Source organism: Chelon labrosus, assembly GCF_963514085.1.
Source record: "Chelon labrosus genome assembly, chromosome: 5".
NCBI lineage: Eukaryota > Metazoa > Chordata > Actinopteri > Mugiliformes > Mugilidae > Chelon > Chelon labrosus.
The window spans coordinates 4,603,440-4,622,581 of record NC_140341.1 but is presented as its reverse complement, the minus strand read 5'-3'; the positions used below and the strand labels follow the sequence as shown (position 1 = coordinate 4,622,581).

The window sequence follows — 19,142 nt, the reverse complement described above, 5'->3', positions numbered from 1 at the left end:
AGAGAAATGGTTCGTTAAACATGTTTGTGGTTTTCACGGTGAAAAATCAAACTTTTTCCTGCTCAGATTTTGTGTTTTTAGTTTGGTTTTAGGTCCAATGTGTTAATAAAGTTTGTCAAAATGAAAAACTAACTGTAAAAGTCACACACGTGAGGTTGTGCTGAAAAAAATGACACCAAATAAGGCGAGGTGAACTGTTTTTAAAATGAAATATAAAGGTAAAACCAAAAGCCAATGATGTTATAGACCTCAGATTGTTAACCAGTCACGTATCAGGAGAACTAAATGTTTAGCCACACATTCGCTGGCATTATAAAGGCTCCGACAGAGAGGACACAGTGGAGACAGCAGGGACACCTTGACCTTTAAACACAGCATGACGGAGTGTGTGAAGGTCAGCGTCATTGGTCTTTCTGTGTGTGTGTCAGGTTTTAGAGTTAACTAACACTGCACTGAACACCAGCTCTGTGTGTGTGTGTGTGTGTGTGTGGGTGTGTGTGTGTGTGTGTGTGTGCTGACACTTGGAAAGCTTTGTATTTCACTCTGCAGCAATCCTGCTGCAAAAAAAAGCACACAACACACAGACATGACCTCTACCATCAACACAGCGCAGTAAGAAACACACACACACACACACACACACCTGCAGTGACTCAGACGGTAGCACAGCGGCAGCGCTGCGACCTGAGGCGACGTACAACACCGAGGTCTGCTAACATTAAAGGACAACGACGAGTGACGCTGCGCTCAGGAGACATGAATCCAACAGAAGCTTCTCACTCATGTGTCCTTCTGTCTTTGTGGGGACACTCAATGACATAATCTATACCGATCAGCCACAACATTATGACGACTGACAAGAGAAGTAAATAACATTGACCATCTTGTGACAGTTCAATGTTCTGCTGGGAAACTTCTGGACCTGGCATTCATTGGTGTGGATGTTACTTAGACATGTAGCACCCACCTAGACCAGACCAGGCACCCCCACCCCATAGCAATGACACTCCTTGATGGCAGCAGCCATCCCCAGCAGGATGCAGCCACAAAAACTTTAGGAACAACTAAGAAAACATAAAGAACAGCACAAGGTGTTGACCTGGCCTCCAAATTCACTAGATCCCAAACTGATCAAGTATCTGTGGGATGATCCACAGAGGCCCCTCCCCTCAAAGGCCCCCCTACTAACAACATTCTGCTGCCAGACACCACAGGACACCCTCAGAAGGCCCATGTCCATTCTCTGAGACGGAAAAGTGTAGAAGCTGCAGAGCGAAGACGATCTCACAGTGACGCCAGGCGTGTGAATGTGCGCGTACCTGAGATTTAAGGAGGTGAGCGACTGCAGGCTGATGACGCTGTCCGGGATGGTCCTGATGCAGTTGTGATAGAGGTTTAGCGTCTCCAAGGCGACCAGGTGGCAGATCTCCGAGGGGACGTCCGCCAGACGGTTCTTTGACAGGTCTGCAGGGGAACACAAAGAGAAAGAAGGAGAATTAAAGATGAGACGAAACAATCCGGTCGCCCTGCTGCTGTGTCTCGACGGAGAAGGTCAGCTTTCCGTCCTCAAAACGGGACATCAGCGTCAGACTTTGGACAGTTATGGTGAGTTTTGTCTGACAGAGGATTAATGACCACCCATAAAATAATAATTATTTGTTGCAGATCTTTTTTTATTTGGGTGAACATGTGTTTTGTTGTTTTCAGAACCATGGTAAATGAGAGGGAAAGAGTTTTTAATTGTCCATCTCCTCAATGACAGACCGCTTTACACTACGGCACTGAGCAGAAAAAAATGACAGCGTATGAACATTAGACATGATCCGATCCAGACAGGGATCGACTCTGACGTAGAACCAGAGCACGGCGCTGTGCTTTTACTTCTCCTTCCTCCATTTCAAGCTAACATCACTTTACAGAGCATGGAAATCGGGAAGCAGCTTAAAGAAATGTTCTAATGTTCATGAATGTCTCCACAGAGGGACCAGAGGAAGACTTAAATCTGAGGTACGACTGTCGCCAGACTCAAGCAAGGCAGTATTTGAGTAGAGTTTGCAGGCGAGTGGGGGCAAAGGTCAGCAGCTCGAGGCCAGGACTGATGGCGTCACATCCTGCTGTAGCTCGGCAACAACACTATCAGCTCCAGTTATCAGCGGCAGCCAAATAAGGCCGAGAAATGTCAGGCCAATTATTCCACATTGTTCTGCCGAGGCTGAAACACTCAGCCTCTTAAAAGAAAAAAAGTTTGTTTTGTTAACGAGAGCGAGAACAGGACAAGAGGTCACTTCCTCCAAGGGAAACAATCACGGAAAAGGTGTGTTGTACTTTTTCAGTATTTAGAGTCAGAGCAAGGCCTTAAGAGAAAACCACGGCTCGGATGAACCCTGTGTACCGTTCATCTGTCGTCCTGAGTCATGAGGAAACTTAAGAACTCGGTCAAGCGAGGTGCCGCCTGTCCGTCACCGGTCGTCCCACATGCAGGCAGCAGTTTACACTGAAGCCAAACAGTTTACACTGAAACCTGTAAATCGTCACGCTGAAGGAGCTGGAGAAGGAGGTTGTTTTATTTAATGATTTATTTACCCTATGCTGGATCAAATGAGGGTACGGACATAAGGGCTGGGGATCGCTACCTATTACCTGGATCGATTTAATTCACAAGGTCTAGATTGGATTAAATTCGATTCCATTAAATCAGCTTTCAGGCCTGACGGTGCTCTCAGAGTGGGAGCTTCCATCATGTTTTGGATCTCCTACATATGAGGCAGAGGATGCAGGAGATGGTATACATTTAGAAAATTGATATTGAATCTTTCAACTCAATGAGTTGAATGGGAAAAGCCCTAATGGACGCAGCTAACCGTTATCGAACAACTACCGGCAATGAAGGCCGACTGTGACGTCACCTGTGTCTGGACCAAAGAGTTGCTCTTGAACAAAAAGAGCAATCAACGGTCATTGAACAACTACCTGCAAAAAGAGGAATCAACGGTCATTGAACAACTACCTGCAAAAAGAGGAATCAACGGTCATTGAACAACTACCGGCAATGAAGGCCAACTGTGACGTCACCTGTGTCTGGACCAAAGAGTTGCTCTTGAACAAAAAGAGCAATCAACGGTCATCGAACAACTAACGGCAAAAAGAGGAATCAACGGTCATCAAACAACTACCGGCAAAAAGAGGAATCAACGGTCATCAAACAACTACCGGCAATGAAGGCCGACTGTGACGTCACCTGTGTCTGGACCAAAAAGAACAATCAACGGTCAGCTGGTACATACCTTTAGCACCTGTGTACAAAAAAATAACTCTTCATACCAGCAGGTGGCAGTAGTTTATATTCATCATTCTAAAAGGGTAAACGGCAACTCGTGCACTTTGAGAGATTTATTTCAGAAAGACCCGAAACTATATTTTGTCACCCCGAAACAGAAACCGAACAATCAAACTGGCACGCATTGGCGGATCATGGACGTGTTTTCCGGTCGTGTCCATTTATTCAGTTCTCTTGGGAAAGAATGACTTGAAAAAAATCTCGGGTTGCAACATCAGCACAACATTCACATCTCTCCATCTTGGACTATTCAGAGGATACTCACCAAACATCTACATTGCATAATTTACAAAATTCCTGACTGACCTCATTTTCCAGAGTGAAGTTCTTCCACACAACAGAAATGCTTAGTCACGTGATTTTAATGCTAGCCAGCCGCCACTAAAACGGGAAAAGAAGTCGGATTCTTCTTTGTTTTTACTGGCAGCTTCGACGCTAGACAAAGAAGAGGACGAAGATGTTTTGACGCTACCAGGACGTGGTTTTGGTTTATGGCAGACCTAAAATAAAATCACCTGGATGGGCCCGATATCGATCGGGACATCCCTAGTACAAGCACGACCATTGACCGTCTTGGCTTTATTATTTGCCTCCTGAACAGCCAATCGGAGTTACACGGCCCAAGGGTGGTCTTAAAAAGCAGTTGATGAGGGCCCGACTAGCAGCAACCATGTGGAACACACTTCAAAAACTACCATCACGGGTGCTCGTCACCTGATAAATGTCTGAAAGTTGCCTCGGTTTGTCAAAGACCTGACAACACCGTGAGATGTGACCAAGAAAAAGCTTTGTTCAGTAAACCAGAGACCAGACGGTGGGACTGCACAGCTTCAAACCTGACTGTACAGTCATTCCTGAGCCAGAAGTGCAGCAGCGTTCCCGTCAGTGAAAATCACGGACGCTTCTGAGCATCAACAGCGACGGGCAGCGTTGCATCATGGGTCGCGCGGTCACAGGAAGTGCTATTTAAAACAAGAGTGACTGGAAAACAAAGGGCCAGTCAGTCCCGCTTTCATCCTCCGAGCAAACAGCGGCAGCCCGACTCATCTCACAGCTACACACAGCTACACACAGCTACACACAGCTACTACCGGCAGAGTGTGTGTTCTCTTTAACCTCTAAAATAAAACAGTGAAAGCAGTGACCTTAATGACATTAAACACATCTCTATCTCAGTGACACACATCTGTCAGGTTAACTTGAGTGTCGTCATGTGAGGTGACACAAGCCTCAGGTCATTTACCCCATGACACACACCCTTCTCTCCCCTACTACCAGTGCTACAGGGTAGTAGAGAGGGTTAAATAAGTGTTGAAATACTCTGTTTTTTTGCATCTGTGCATGTTCACATCATCACATCCTAATCCCCGACTAAGCTGTGAAAGAAACTGATGGATGCGGTTTGCTGGATATCCAGGTTTCAGACTGCTGCTCTGGTTCAAACCAAGCTTCATTTAAAAGAGCCTATTCATGGGTTTCACCAGGTCCCTGTCCACAGGTGTTTAAAATCAAGCACCTAGATTATGAATGTAGACTGCATGGTGCTTGATTAAAACACCTGTGGAAAGGGACCTGATGAAACCCATGAATATCGACTGATAAAATATATGTCATGTTCTGCTTCCTCTTGATGGAAATCTCACTGTGGTCTGTGGACGACAATGAGGTTAGTAACTAAACGCTTCAACTCTATGACTAAAAGCTGACTGGTGGCAGCATTTTAAATTTAAAAACTATGACGCCGACAGAGAAGAGCAATACAAAAGGAAAGCCATACGCAAGATGTGAAACTCAAGGTAAGCTATTGTGGAACCACAAATAGGCTCCCACAGATCTCTGGAACCAATGACAACATTTCATGAAATATCTCTAAACGAACTGACTCAATTCTGGAAACCAGTACCAACATCCAGCTCAACTGCTGACTACCTGTACAGGTAGTTTTTTTTTTTTTTTAAAGTCGACTGTTGTGTGATGAAAGTCGTGTTGACACCGTCTAGTCTCTGGTGACGTCACTAACAGAAACCCAGTAGAAAGGAATGAAATCTATATTCTTGACCTGAATACATATGCTGAGAACAGACAGCTCATGTGCTACATACTGTGAGCTGCAGATATGTATAGCCTGTATAAAAACAGGCAGCACCTCAGCACCATCAATAACATTTAATAGTACTCGAGCCGGGTTACTGCAGCTAAAAGGTCTAATGACTTTGACAAATAGTTGATGTGCAGCCTCCTTCTCTCTGTTACCACAGGATGTTTGGTGAAGTTGTTAATTGATTGCTTTTGAGAGGATTTGGACCGTTCCTCTGCTAACATTAGCGGATGCTTTTACAGCTGCATTGCAGTAATACTTTTGTTGTATGGGTTTCATCTTTAGTGAAGGCTCCTCACCTGTCTTCTTGGCTCACTGACTAGTCGACAAACCGATAGTCTGTACAAGCCCCAACAGGCGTTCTACTATTTGAGATACTTGAAACACCTACAACACTCAATTAAGATAGAAGATATGATAAGAAAACATAGCACAACTAAATATGTGTGTTGGGGAGTCTGCCCAGCAACCAATCAGCTCCTTCGGCCTCTGGGATTCTTCTACTTACTCACGTCTAAACCTCAAAGCTCTCAGAGTCAGTGTCAGAGTCGGAGGCCGAATTCCCTCCAGTAAACGTGTTTGAACTTGCGGAATATCTGATGGCAGCCGAGACAAACATCCAGAGCAGCTCACGGAGACGTTTAACCTGCAGCATCTTGTGTTTTAGACAGACAAACTTCAGCTTCTCAGAGCTTTATAGTTTAGTTTAGGAGTCGTTTTGTATTTTGAGCTCTATCATTCCTGATGTCCCTTCTCGGCCTCATGTATATATGAAGACGCTTTAATGTATCCACTATGTTTTAAAGCTTGTTGTCATTCAGTCGCCTTCAAGTGTTAACAACACAATCCCTTGCAACCGCAACGACGATGAAGAAGCTGCAAAAAATAAAAACACAACTGAGTCGGGCAGATGAAATGATGAAGCAGAAAGCTGCAAGCCCCGTCGCTGTAAACACAAACATCACAAACACCACACCCCGTGAAGGAGGCGAGAGGCTTCCTGTGATAATAATAACACTCTTTTATGAACCAAGAAATGGCCTCATCATGGTTTTATTTTATTATTTATCAGAAGTCTTTCTTTTATTAGAACACTTCAGAAATTCAGGGTGATATGACGCACTTATTATTTCCACCACTGCTGCATGTTTCAAACTAAAAGCCTCCCAGCAGCTAAGAGCATACAATCCTTCCTGTTCCTGGAAGCCTTTTAGTCCTGAAAACTTCTTCAGGAAGTGTTGAGTTTCACTGACAGCAGTTTAACACCACAGTAGAAGCAACTGGAGATAAATGTTGCAGGATGGAGATTATGACACGACTGTGGCCGCATCATCGTGCATTACCCCTATATTAACAAACCAAGCAGCCACAGCAGAGAAGTAAAAATGAGGACGTTGTGGAAGTTATTAAAAACCTGCAAGACTTCTTATGACCACTTGGCTCCAAAAGTGAGTTAATCCTCACACTGACCTAAATGTCAAACGTTAAAACAAACACGTACATAGGGTAGTACAAACAACAGTTTTGGTCTTTAATGCTAATCTCTCCATTCATGACAACCATTTTTGAATTAGCTGCGAGTTAGTTTGGCTGAGTCACACAATGCCAAGATGGCAAAGACCATAGACACCACACTGAGCTTCAAAACCGCTCTTCAGGAAACCCCCTCCTTGACACTGGACACGTGGACACATTGTTGTTGATACTCAAAAAATATTCATGTGTGATTGCTCAGGTCAGAGTAATCCCAAGTTGCCAATTACACGAGTTGCTGGAGTTAGTTCAACGGGGATGTGTGGTAGCCTACAGGTAAACAGGATTTGAGATTCATTGTAAGTCAAGGCAGTGACACCATCTTCCTTCCTATCCCCTCATGATCAAAAGAGAGTTATTTAAATCTTGGCATGAAAATACAAAACTGTATGAGCTGTTTATTGTGGGTCTAATTGACTTGTTGAGATGCATGTGACCATGATGTGGACCGTGGGACATCAGATCCTTGTACAAAGACTTGCACTATACAAACACTCAAGACACTGCAGGAATGTGGAGGCTGAGCAGCTGAGACACAAGAATGTTTTCTTGCCCACTGATTTACACAGAGCTCTGTTATTTAACTGCACTACAGAAGAACAGGAAAGGAAGCAAGGAAGAAGGAAGAGAGAGAGAAGATTAAAGAGAAAGAATGGAAGTTTGCAGAGGGCCGTGGTAATTTCGTTAACGAAGACGATGGATGAAAGGTTTCCGTCAACGACCGTGTATTCTGTGACTAAGACAAGTTCAAATTTATCTGAAGACAAAAACTATGACAAAATGTTAATGAAACAAGATGGGACTACACTGTAATTTGATATGATAAAGTGTTATTTAAATATCAGACATTCAAAATACATGAGCTATCTTTCAAAATGTGCGTCCCTGTCATTTGATTGGATAAGGGCTATTTGCCTACCTGATCTACCTGGCAGTTGACAGTGTCCTACAAGCCCTGTGGCTACAAATTAGGTGGAAGAAGACGGTACTTGAAGTAGGGATGTCCCAATCGGTATCGGGGCAGATCCAGGCAATGACAGGATCAGATCAGTATCTGGATTCAACCATGCCCAATCAATCCGTTGAAGCTTCTGGAGCCAAAAAGAGCTACCCTCTCCTCGCTACATTACCTTTGACAGCGCCATAGTGCTCATGTGACCTTAGAGAATGCAAGTTTATTTATGATCGGTTCGGGACTCAGATTGTCTGATACTTAATATTAAAAGATCAGGGGGACAAAAAAAAACTTGAATTGGACATCTCTAATGTGAAGGCGAATCACTCTGCTAATTATGCACCCTCCATCACGGTAAGTAAGCCAACTATGAATTTAGGATTAAAATTTTTGGCACATACATAAGCTTAGTTGAACTGGTCTAAAGTGAGAAACAACCTGAATACTATTTTGTCATTGCCAAAGACCATTACCAAAACTTTAAGTAGACTTTTTGGTGGAGAATGAGGACGTCACTGTGTATGTAACTATTTGTTGAAGGTGTTTGACATAAAGGGTTACTAACGTGAGATTTAAGATGCTCAACCCAAGCTACACAGCGCCAGAACATGTTCTGGGGCAGAGTTACAGCTGCTATTTTAAGGCTGTCATGATGTTGCTTCAACTTTATACAGGTGTCCCTAGGGTTGGGTTTAGGGACGAGGAAGTAACCTTACTCCTAAAGAGAAGGCTACTTATGCACAGGCACAGGTTGTATCTTTTATAAGTTAGACCCGGGTTGAGGTATATGGAGCACAGTACTACTTCAAATAGGTATATGGGGCACAATACTACTTCAAATTGGTATATGGAGCACAATACTACTTCGAATAGATATATGGAGCACAATACTACTTCAAATCTTTATAATTTATCCAGGTGTCCCTAGGGTTAGGGTTTGGGTTAGGGTTAGAAACCAGGATGGGAACGTTCTGTTATTTTGTTAATCTGAACTTGTCCACATAGTTTATTGTTGCTGTTGTATGTTCTTACTTTTGAACGTGACAAACTGGTTGAATTACTTCAGTCGAAAGCCTTTGTTTAAGGCTGAACTTAATGTGTTTTTCTTTGGTTCAAGTCCCAGCTGGAATCAGTAGACGTTTGCTAATAGTTGTAAACTTTCGGGGGCCACTGCACACATAAAAATGTCTGAAGGGAAACTAAGCGTGACTCTTGTTCATGTCAGCAATTTGTTGTGTTTTGATTGGCTGAAGATGCCTGAGGATGTTTCTCATATTACCGGAGACTTTCTGCCAACTGATGGTTTAAATCTAAATTCTGCAGAGTCAGGTCGTGTCCGCCCCGTAAACCTCTAAAGTAAGTATACGCTCGGAGTGAGCATGTGTCGCAGCTGCATCCTCTGGTTGTACAGGAAAAGTTGAGACTCCTCCCTGAAGTACGGTAATGACAGGCTGAGTCTTTACACCACACACACAAACACACACATTAGAACAAGAATAGCGCAGAACTACGCTAACAAACCAGACTGCGCCGTCTCAGAACGAAACCCGTAGTGTTCAAATCCGCAACGGTGACATCTGAAGCAAACAGCGAAGAGAGGAAGCAAGAGATTAAGAGGGCTGAAAGAGAAAGAAGGATTCATAATAAGGAGAGAAACTGAAGGGTCAGGGATTAAAAAGCTCAGCAAATGCCAGAGTTGACGCTGCGGTGGCTCTGTGGTTACTGCTTCCCACACATAACTACTCACACATGTAAATGAAACACCACTTTTCTGACTCCTTTCCTACAATCGCTATCGGTGCTATGTAGAAACAACAAATACAGAAGCTTCAACAAAAAGTCATAATTTCTCAAACTGTTGTCTTTTTTTGGTCATGTCTAGCCATCATTGTCACATATATGTACATATTTGGATACTGAATTGATTAATATAGAGATCAAGATTTAAATGGTTGATATTTAAGTGATTTATTTAATTAAAGCTGTCCTGGATGTATTTCCGCCACTAGAGGGCAGAAATAATTGACACTACACTTGCAGAAACGATGCAGAATTGTAAGTCCAAAAATTTTTACTTTTAGCCCTCCTCTGGTCTCAACCATCTCCTGAGAAATATGTTTTCTGTTTAGTTATATACGCTCTCATTCCGTGTGTCTGCATTGACAAACTTTGCATTGATGTGTTGTATGGCAGCAGCTGAAATCAGCAGCCTTCCAAGAACAATGACGAGGCTGTGTTTGTAATAACAGGAATATTTTCCATTGTCACGTGATAGCACCAACAAACCACGTCCTTTTCTTGCAACTTGAAGATATTTTGGGCGATCGTCACTTTGGGAAACGGCTTAAAAGAGCCGGTAGAGGCTCAGTTTTAAGGTCAATGAGGGTCCTCACAGACGCAGTAGTACATGTGGTTTTCTTGTCCTCGCCACTTGCTGACTACAAAGGAAACAGCCGGCTCTCAGACGGGTGGAGCGGGTACGGGATGCTGTGGGTGCTCCTGGGAGGAAAACTTGCTGCCTCAAACTAACTTTGTGCTGATGAGGACGATAATGATGATGATGGTGACGATGATGAGAACCTGCTTTGTTGTGGCAGCTGCTGGCTTACAGCACTGACACGATACAAAAACAGGAGAGTAACGCGGCAGTGATGTCTGACAACCGGCAATAAAATTATTAATGCCAGTCAAATATAACTGCCTCCCGATCCGATACCAATACCAATTCTTTTAATATTCCAATCACAGAATAGTAGTTGGACACCACACGAGAAAAAGGTTCCGGTCGGTTGATGCGTCGAGAACAAGCTGCGAGAACTCCCAAACGAGACGTTATTTTGTTCTCCAAGCCCCCGTTTGGGAGTTCTGCGGGAACAAATTGACATAATTTCTCGCCAAGAACAAAGTTATGTAAAAGCCTTAAAACAGAAGAAGAAGAAGTAGTCGTCGTCTTTGTTTACATTGGCAGCTTTGACGCTAGCCGACGAAGAGAAAGATGCTTTGACGTTACAAGGACGTGGTTTTGGGTTTATGGCAGACCTAAAATAAATAACTACAAAAGATCAGGCTTGGCTGAAGCATTTTAGAAATGCCTGGATCGACCCAGGGCGGCACAGTGGTGTGGTGGTTAGCACTGATGCCTCACAGCCAGAAGGTTCTGGGTTCTAATCCATCATGGCCGACTGGTTCCTTTCTGTGTGGAGTTTGCATGTTCTCCCTGTGTCTGCGTGGGTTCTCTCCAGGTACTCCAGCTTCCTCCCACCGTCCAAAGACATGCTGGTTAGGTTCATTGGTGATTCTAAACTGTCTGTCTCTCTGTGTTAGCCCTGTGATAGACTGGAGACCTGTCCAGGGTGTAGCCCGCCTCTCGCCCAATGACAGCAGGGATAGGCTCCAGGACAAACGGTTAAAGAAAATTAATGAATGAATGAATTGATCGACCCAGATGCCGATCGGGACATCCCTAATAATTAGTCAAGGTTAAGTCAGTCACTTCCAACTCTCATCTGTTTGTACAGGTTTCACTGCACCGACTGCATCGTACAGCACCAGAATCACCACAGCTTCACTTTCAGCACGGTCAGCGCCAACACAGTCAGGAAAATATCATTTCACATCATCAACTTGCAACTAATCCTCTAGCAGCAAGGAAAGAAGGAGGGAAGCAAGAAAAGAAATGTAACAAACAGAAAAGGAAGAAAAAAATTAAATGAAAACAGAACGGAGCAGGATGATGACGGTTGCCATGACAACCATGGGAGACCTTCTGCGTGGATGCAGAGTCGCATGTGTGTTCAAACGTGCATGCGGGTGATGCTGTACGCATCGGCGGCTGCACAAATATGTGTACACACACATTTATCTCGGGGCAAAAAAAAAAAAAAAAAGTGAATATTTGCGGTCGGTCCAAGCATTTCCAGCTCTAAACATAGATGAACAGTGTGTGTGTGTGTGTGTGTGTGTGTGTGAGAGAATGGCTGGTCCTCCCACAGGAATCGCACATGACCCACTTCTCGACCCGTGTCCATCTGCCGCCATCGCACTCGCACACATTCACAAAAAGGCCCGTTAAAAGACATCGGATTGGCTTTATAAGGTCGGTTTGCGGCAGGAAACACACACAAACACACACACACACATACCGAAATGTTTTCCTGCACTAGTGGAACATTCCTCAGAAAACACAGCTGAGATTTCTATTGATAGCAGTAGTGATTCTGACATTTACAAATCATCCGCAGTGACTTAACAGCGAACTGTAGCCCTGAGGCTGATCATCTCCACATGTTGCCAAGGATGGGAATTGACTGGATTTTCTGCTTGCCTTATCAACTCCTGATCGCTGTGTGTTGGGAAGAATAAATCGTCCTGCACGGTTGCAACACTTGACTGAACACGACCTATATAAGGTGGGTAACAAAATCTTAATCATAGAATAAAAATGTTCCTGTGTACCATCTTCTTTACACTGTTCAACATTACTCTCGTCAAAGCAGGTCATGGTGCCGCTTGTGCGAGCGGTGGCAGGTGTTTCGGCGAGTATCTTTGGCGGACATGATATGATGGATGCGACGAAAATATGCTAACTCGCCAGATTTGGTAGCAGCGTTGATGTGAACAGGTAGCCTGGGAGCCAAACCAACTTTCCTTGCCTGCGTGCAAATTTTTTGTGGTGGATAGTCGGTTTGGAGTCTCTCCGTTGGAAACTGATATTCCAAGTAGGTCATAAACAAAACACACACCAATAAAGTGATCTACAAAAAAATCTCCCACTTCATTTTGTCCGGTGGATCCACATTTTAAACCCGAAAAGACTGCTTGTCTCCTGTAGCTAACATAAATAGATACTCATGGGTAGTGTCGTTGGTTAGCCTAGAAGCCAGACGACTTCCCTGCTCACAAATTTGTTCGTGGTGGATAGTTGGTCTGGAGTCTCTCCGTTGGGAACTGATATTCCAAGTAGGTCATTAACACAGCACACACCAACAAACTGATCTACAAAGAAATCTCCCACTTCATTTTGTCCCGTGGATCCACATTTTAAACCCGAAAAGACTGCTTGTCTGCTGTAGCTAACAGAAATAGGTACTCATGAGATGTCCGCAACATTACAACAAGGCGACTCTCATGAACAATTGGGCATGGGATGCAGGCTCAGGACCGATCACCCGGTAGCTGGCCGCCTCTGATGAGGGTGTATAGTGTGAAAGGCCGAAACACCCTGTGAATCAGAGGAGCACTACTGATGATGCATCCCAAAATTCAACCAAACTCCAGAGCTTCTTCAACCAATTCACCAATAACTCTTGTACGTGTTTGCACAAAAAAACATCCTGTGTTTTGGAATCTCTATGGGTAGTGTCATTGGTAAGCCAAGAAGCCAGACGAACCTCCCCCGAATTTGTTTGTGGTGGAAAGTTGGTCTGGAGTAGCTCCATTGGGAACTGGACCATTAATCATGCCCACTTCAATTTCGGACCAATCACAGAATAGTTGCCGGACACCCCATGAGACAAAAGTTCAACCCCGGTTGATGTGTCGACAACAGGATGCGAGAACTCCCAAACGAAACTTTTTGTTCTCGCAGCCCTAGGTGCAAGAACAAATTTCTCGGTTCTTGTGGAGTATGTAACAAGCTTTAACAGCGACGTAGTCACGCGCTTCATCTGAGCTCCTTGGGGGGTTACATTTGTTTACAGCTCTGATTGGTTGTTCCACTATCCAGTTGTGTGCAGGGGTATTTTTTTTCTCTGTACTGATGGAAACACGTCCCATAATGTAATCCAAATGGACTGTTACCACACTGAGTAAGGCTAGTGAACACGTCCAACTCCAAAGACGAGTTTGCTCTTCATCACAACACCGCCATAAGGTGTTTAGGCAAATTGACATGTGGAAGCTGGACCATTACTTAAAGGAATCATAAACATCAGAGGCATTTAATTCAGATGGATTATAAAAATTGGAACCGCTTCAAAGTCAGAAGAGGTTTCTTTCTACCACACTGCAAGTTTCCTCTCGTTGTAATGAAACATGTGCTTCATTGAGGATTATTTGTGTGGTCAGAGACTTCCCTCACAATAATGAGCGGAATAATTCTGTCAATTTGCTCGCTGACCAAAGCTCAACCTTTCAGTCCAAATATTTGGCTCATAATTTGACTCCGCTGGAACAGAATTTCCTGCTGAGGAGAGACGTGAGTCATGCAGCGAGTTTAGCGGCGGTCACACAGACACATAAAGCTCACCAAGGCATAACTCAACTCCAATCTGACCGCGCAAGGTTACACTTATTCTTATTTGTGAAGCCCGTCTTGAATAAACCGGCCATAAATCTGCACGGAAAGCGCTTTTAGTATTCCAGAGGTTAGACGAGTTTTCTTAAGTATTACACTAAACCATTTATATATGAATATATTCAAGGGTAGATTACAAACAGGACTTTTAAATGGAAAAAAAAAATGTCTTAAAAAGTAAAAACTGGGCTCAGGTCAAAAGAATAACTCACTGAATTGAGCAACATTTCCTGTTTACAGTCCTCAAGGCATTATGGGAACGGAGTAAAAAATGCAAATATGTTTCTTTTACTGAGACTTAAATGGAGTCTAGTAAAAGGCTCACCAAAGGATACACGCACTACTCATAAAAAGGTGATTTTTCATGTTTCTAATAGTATATTTCGACCAATACTGAAATATCGCTCATGGGATTTGCTGATGCATAAACACAGATAGTAAATGAGAGTTTGGTTCCCTCGCTCCATTTATCCTCCAGAACAACCGACATGAACTGCCCGTTGCATAAGAGCAGCTCAAGTGAACATCCACCCACGTCTACTCGCTCTGCCTCGCTCCGGGAACAGCAGAGATCCTCGAGCGCGACGGCCCACCGGAGGTTTGATTTCCCTTTTTGGATTTAACGAACCCAAAGAAAACAATCTGTGCGTTCGTTCCGTCGTCCCATAATTTACTCATGACAATGCTGTCGGGAACGATGTTTCGCGCTCCCGCTCGTCCCACTTCCCTGCCTCCTAGAAAGGGAAAGTAGGACGAGAGGAGAACACCCAGAAAGATCAGTCTACATCGTGTACCATGAACAGGAAAACACACACACGACAGAGCAGCTCCGCAGCTCCGTTGGATAATTTAGATGTTACAGAGATGATATGAAACTGGACGTGTAGTCGTTGTAATGCCTGGAAAGAGGACGGATGTGACTGTAGTTGGTGGTTTTCAAATTAGGGACACATACAGATCTACGCCACTTGAAATTAAATAAGTTTAAAGTTTAAACTTGTACTTTTTGTAAATTTATGTAGGTCTGCAGTCATTTTTACGACTTTATTTTGTCCTGTGGATCCATATCACAAACCCCAAAAGACCACCCCAAAATTTGTACTCATGGGTAATGTAGTCCGTTATCCAAGAAGCCATGCAAACCTTTCCTGCTCACAAATGTTAAAGGTGGAAAATTGGTCCGGAGTCTTGCCATTGGGAACGGCTCACGGTCCAGGCCAATCAAACCGCTTCGACTGGGCTTTATGCGACGACGGAGAGATAAGTAACGGCAACACGTCATCTGAGCGCCGTGGAGTTGAATTTGTTTATAACAAAATTGTTTTGATTGGTTGGAGGACTGTCCAATTGCCTGCAGAGGCCTCCTCCCCCCCCCCCCCCCCCCCGTATCAGTTGAAACATGCCCCGTGGGCCGAGTTAACAGACTCATATTCTGATAAGAATTGAGTATGTTGATGCACAAAAACAGATAGCGGTCTTATCATACACTACACTGATAAGAACAAAGTCCGACTATGCCAGGAAGTAGTATGCAGTCTAGCTAAAGGTGAGCAGATATATTCCGGTGTTTGGTCCGACTGCGCTTCCAATTTGATCATGGATTATTCAACTGAGGGGTCATGTTGATTTAGTGAGTAATGATTGGTTCTGAAATATGGTTCACAATATTTTGTCTGATAAGATGGTCAGCGTGTCAGCTCAGGCAACTATAGGGTCAAAAAAATTCTTGCTGTAACTAGGCTGATATACGTAGGTGAAATTCTATCATCAGGAAAGAGGTGCTGAGGAATAAACATGAATAAAAACAATGGCGTCCAATGTACTGGCTGCTTTGTGTTGGAAAAGCCTACCGCAAAAAGAGATAAATGACTGTCGACTCATTTGTGTTGCCATTACAACTATCTTAAACATGTTTAATCTGATTTTCTGAGTCATATCAGTTTTCATTTCAAAGTCCTGATATCGATTCATCAAACCCTTGGATGGAAACAAGTCTAGTTTTGCATGACTGCTCTGGGATCTAGGAGATTGTGCAACGGGATTAGTCCAAGCATGAGGAAGATCCAAAACATGACAGAAGCTCCAGCTCCGAGACCAGCATCAGGCCTGAAAGCTGATGAGCGGCAGCATTTTGGATCTAAAAAGTATGACAACAAAGAAGAGCCGGACAGAAGAGAAGCCATATGCAAGATATGCCAACCCGAGGCAAAATATAGTGGAAATACAACAAACCTCTGAAACTATTCGTTTGGAAACTGAAATCTCTCTAAATGAATCAAATCGACCAAACATTTTGACCAGGAGCAACTTGAGGTTCACATTTTTGTGCAAAAGACTGCTCCCACGAACGTGGACCGAGTCTGGAACGTCCCAGAACCTCAGCCCACTCAAAAAAAAGTTGAGAATTCAATTTAATTCAATTCAATTTTATTTATACAGCGTCACTAACAATACAAAATGTCGCAAGACGCTGAAAACCGGCCTGAAATCCCCAGAGCAAGCCTGAAGGCAACGGTGGAAGAAGACCTGATGAGAAATAAGTTTGAACAAACATGAATGAGACGATCATGACACACCGGTAGCTCTTAGAACAAATATAGGGGTAATGGAAACTACTTTAATAATATCCTGATTACACAGTGAATTCCAATTCCAGGAAACTCACCTGAACTAGGTGAACTGGTGATATACAGATGTTGTGTCGGCATGTTCTTGTGTAATAACGTGCATTACTGTACAGCCTTTCAGCTGTAATCCATCTGGCCGTCACAAACAAACAAACAAAAGCTGCAGAGTGTGTGTGTGTGTGTGTGTGTGTGTTAGTAGTGTGTGTTAGTAGTGTTTATAAAAGACTGGGGGGATCTCTATCTGTCTGACCCAGTGACCAGCAGACAGCCATGGATTAGTAGTACAAAGGATTTACGTGGTTGGATGATTATCATGGGTTGGGTATGGGTATGTGGGGGGTGCAGGGTGGAGGTTTCCACAAATAAATATTGATTACCAAATAGCAACAAAAATATTTAACTTTCAGATGGATAATTTATGATTGTCTAGAGAAGGGGTGTCCCAATTTGATCTCAAACGGCCCGGACCAGCAACATAGTAGCACAGTAACCTATAAATAGCAACAGCTCCAGATTTTTTTGTTTTAGTGCAAGGAAGTACATTATGACAATGTTTACATTTACTGAACTATTCTTTTACAGAGCATATTATCACCAACACAAAATTTCTTAAGGAAAATTAGTTCTGGGTCTCAGCATCGTGTTATTTCCACAACTCCTACTAAAACGGTGCACACCCTAGTGGACAGATTTGGAACGGGTTCCAATTTTATTGACAAATTGCAGTTAATGTCTTTAATTTAATTTTCATACTTCAAGTGCACCCCGTGGGCCAGATTGGACCCTTTGGTGGGCCAGGTCACTTTGTTGTCGCGGTTGTGTTTTATTGAGTTTGTAAAGGTTGGGAAGATGTGTGATGTGAAGAATGCCTACGTTACCTAGATAACATTAGAGGCTAGCATTAGCATTAGCTAAGGAACATGTTGATGAAGTCAAACTGCTAGCAAGAGATGAGAATATGTTTCATGGCAACTGCAACTAAGTTACTTGTAAGTAACTATAAATAAATATTAAATCATATTTAGGGGTGTCACGCTCAGTCGCGTGTCAATCAATCTTATGTAAGCCTTTACGCTTGACAGCCGATTAGCTTTGCAATGACTTAGAAAAGAAATACCTCCCATCGAGTTATACTTATAACAGTAAGGAAACTATATTTGCTATTTGCTCTTATCACAGAAAACACTTGGATATGGATGATTTTAACAAAATAAATAATGTTTAATCAACTTAAACACCTTTATAAATAGCTATGTGGTGTGTAGCTTAGCTTGAAGCTATAAATGGCTGTGAAATCCGCCAAACTCATTAGCATCTACTGTGTACTACTCCTCCTCTATTTAGCCAAAAGACCAACATTAACATACAGTACTCCTGACATATTTCGGCGGTTTTAAATTTTGCCATAGCGATTTTTATGTTGGCATTAGCTAATATAATATTAGCATTAGTGGTCCATGTGAAAGCTACTAATATTTTTAAATTTTTTAACTCATTCATTATTGGTCCATTTTTATTCCACTTGTCTACTTCTTTCATAAAAATATTTTTTTTAAAAATACTCAAAGTGGTTTACAATCAACATATAGAAATGGAATTAATACAAATCGCTAACTGGAATAAGGAGGCGGATTGAACTGGCTCAACTTTAACAGAAAATGGCAAGTGAAAGCTTGACTTTTGATTTAGAAAGAAAGAGAAATTTTCAAGTAAAGGATGAGAATGAAAAAAGGCGGCGTGAGAGACGACGTAACGTTTAAAAATAGACGGAGAGAAAAAACAAAAACCGAGGGAAAAGGGGAAGAGAGCTGGCAGGCGCATACGCTAACAGGATTAGAAAGGGGGAGTTTCCTCAAACTGGCAACCCACCAGACACACTGTCAACACACACACACAATCATCATCATCAAATGCAACAGCGAACCCCCCACCACTGACCCACATCTTTCTCTGCTGTCAGCATATCACTAAACTGTCTGTGGGTGGGTGGGTGTATGGGTAAAAGAGGATGGGGTGGGGGTGGGGGTTGGGGAGTGGGTGTCTGTGTGTGGCCACTGGCAGGGCTGCAGGGGATGGCACGCTAACAGAACCTCCCACTATCATCAAACACACAAAACACACAGACACACAAACAGGATTCCTGGCACTGCCTTCCATTCTGGGTAATATAATCCTTTACAAGTCAAAATATTACTACTGGCCTTCATGGGAATCTACGATCCCACATAAATATAGTACCAGTCAAAAGTCTGGACAAATCTCCTCATTCAGTGTTTTATTCTATTTTTAATTCAACA

The 19,142-nt window shown here is 43.1% G+C and overlaps 1 protein-coding gene across 2 annotated transcripts in view; it reads right to left on the bottom strand.

Annotated features, from left to right (window-relative positions):
* lrch1 (leucine-rich repeats and calponin homology (CH) domain containing 1) overlaps positions 1–19,142 on the bottom strand; it is a 92,036-nt gene that overhangs the window by 54,145 nt on the left and 18,749 nt on the right. For both annotated transcript variants that reach the window (XM_084544677.1, XM_084544678.1), the window contains exon 2: positions 1,320–1,464. In XM_084544677.1, the coding sequence (XP_084400803.1) occupies positions 1,320–1,464 (145 nt within the window). The remainder of the gene's footprint in view (positions 1–1,319; positions 1,465–19,142) is intronic.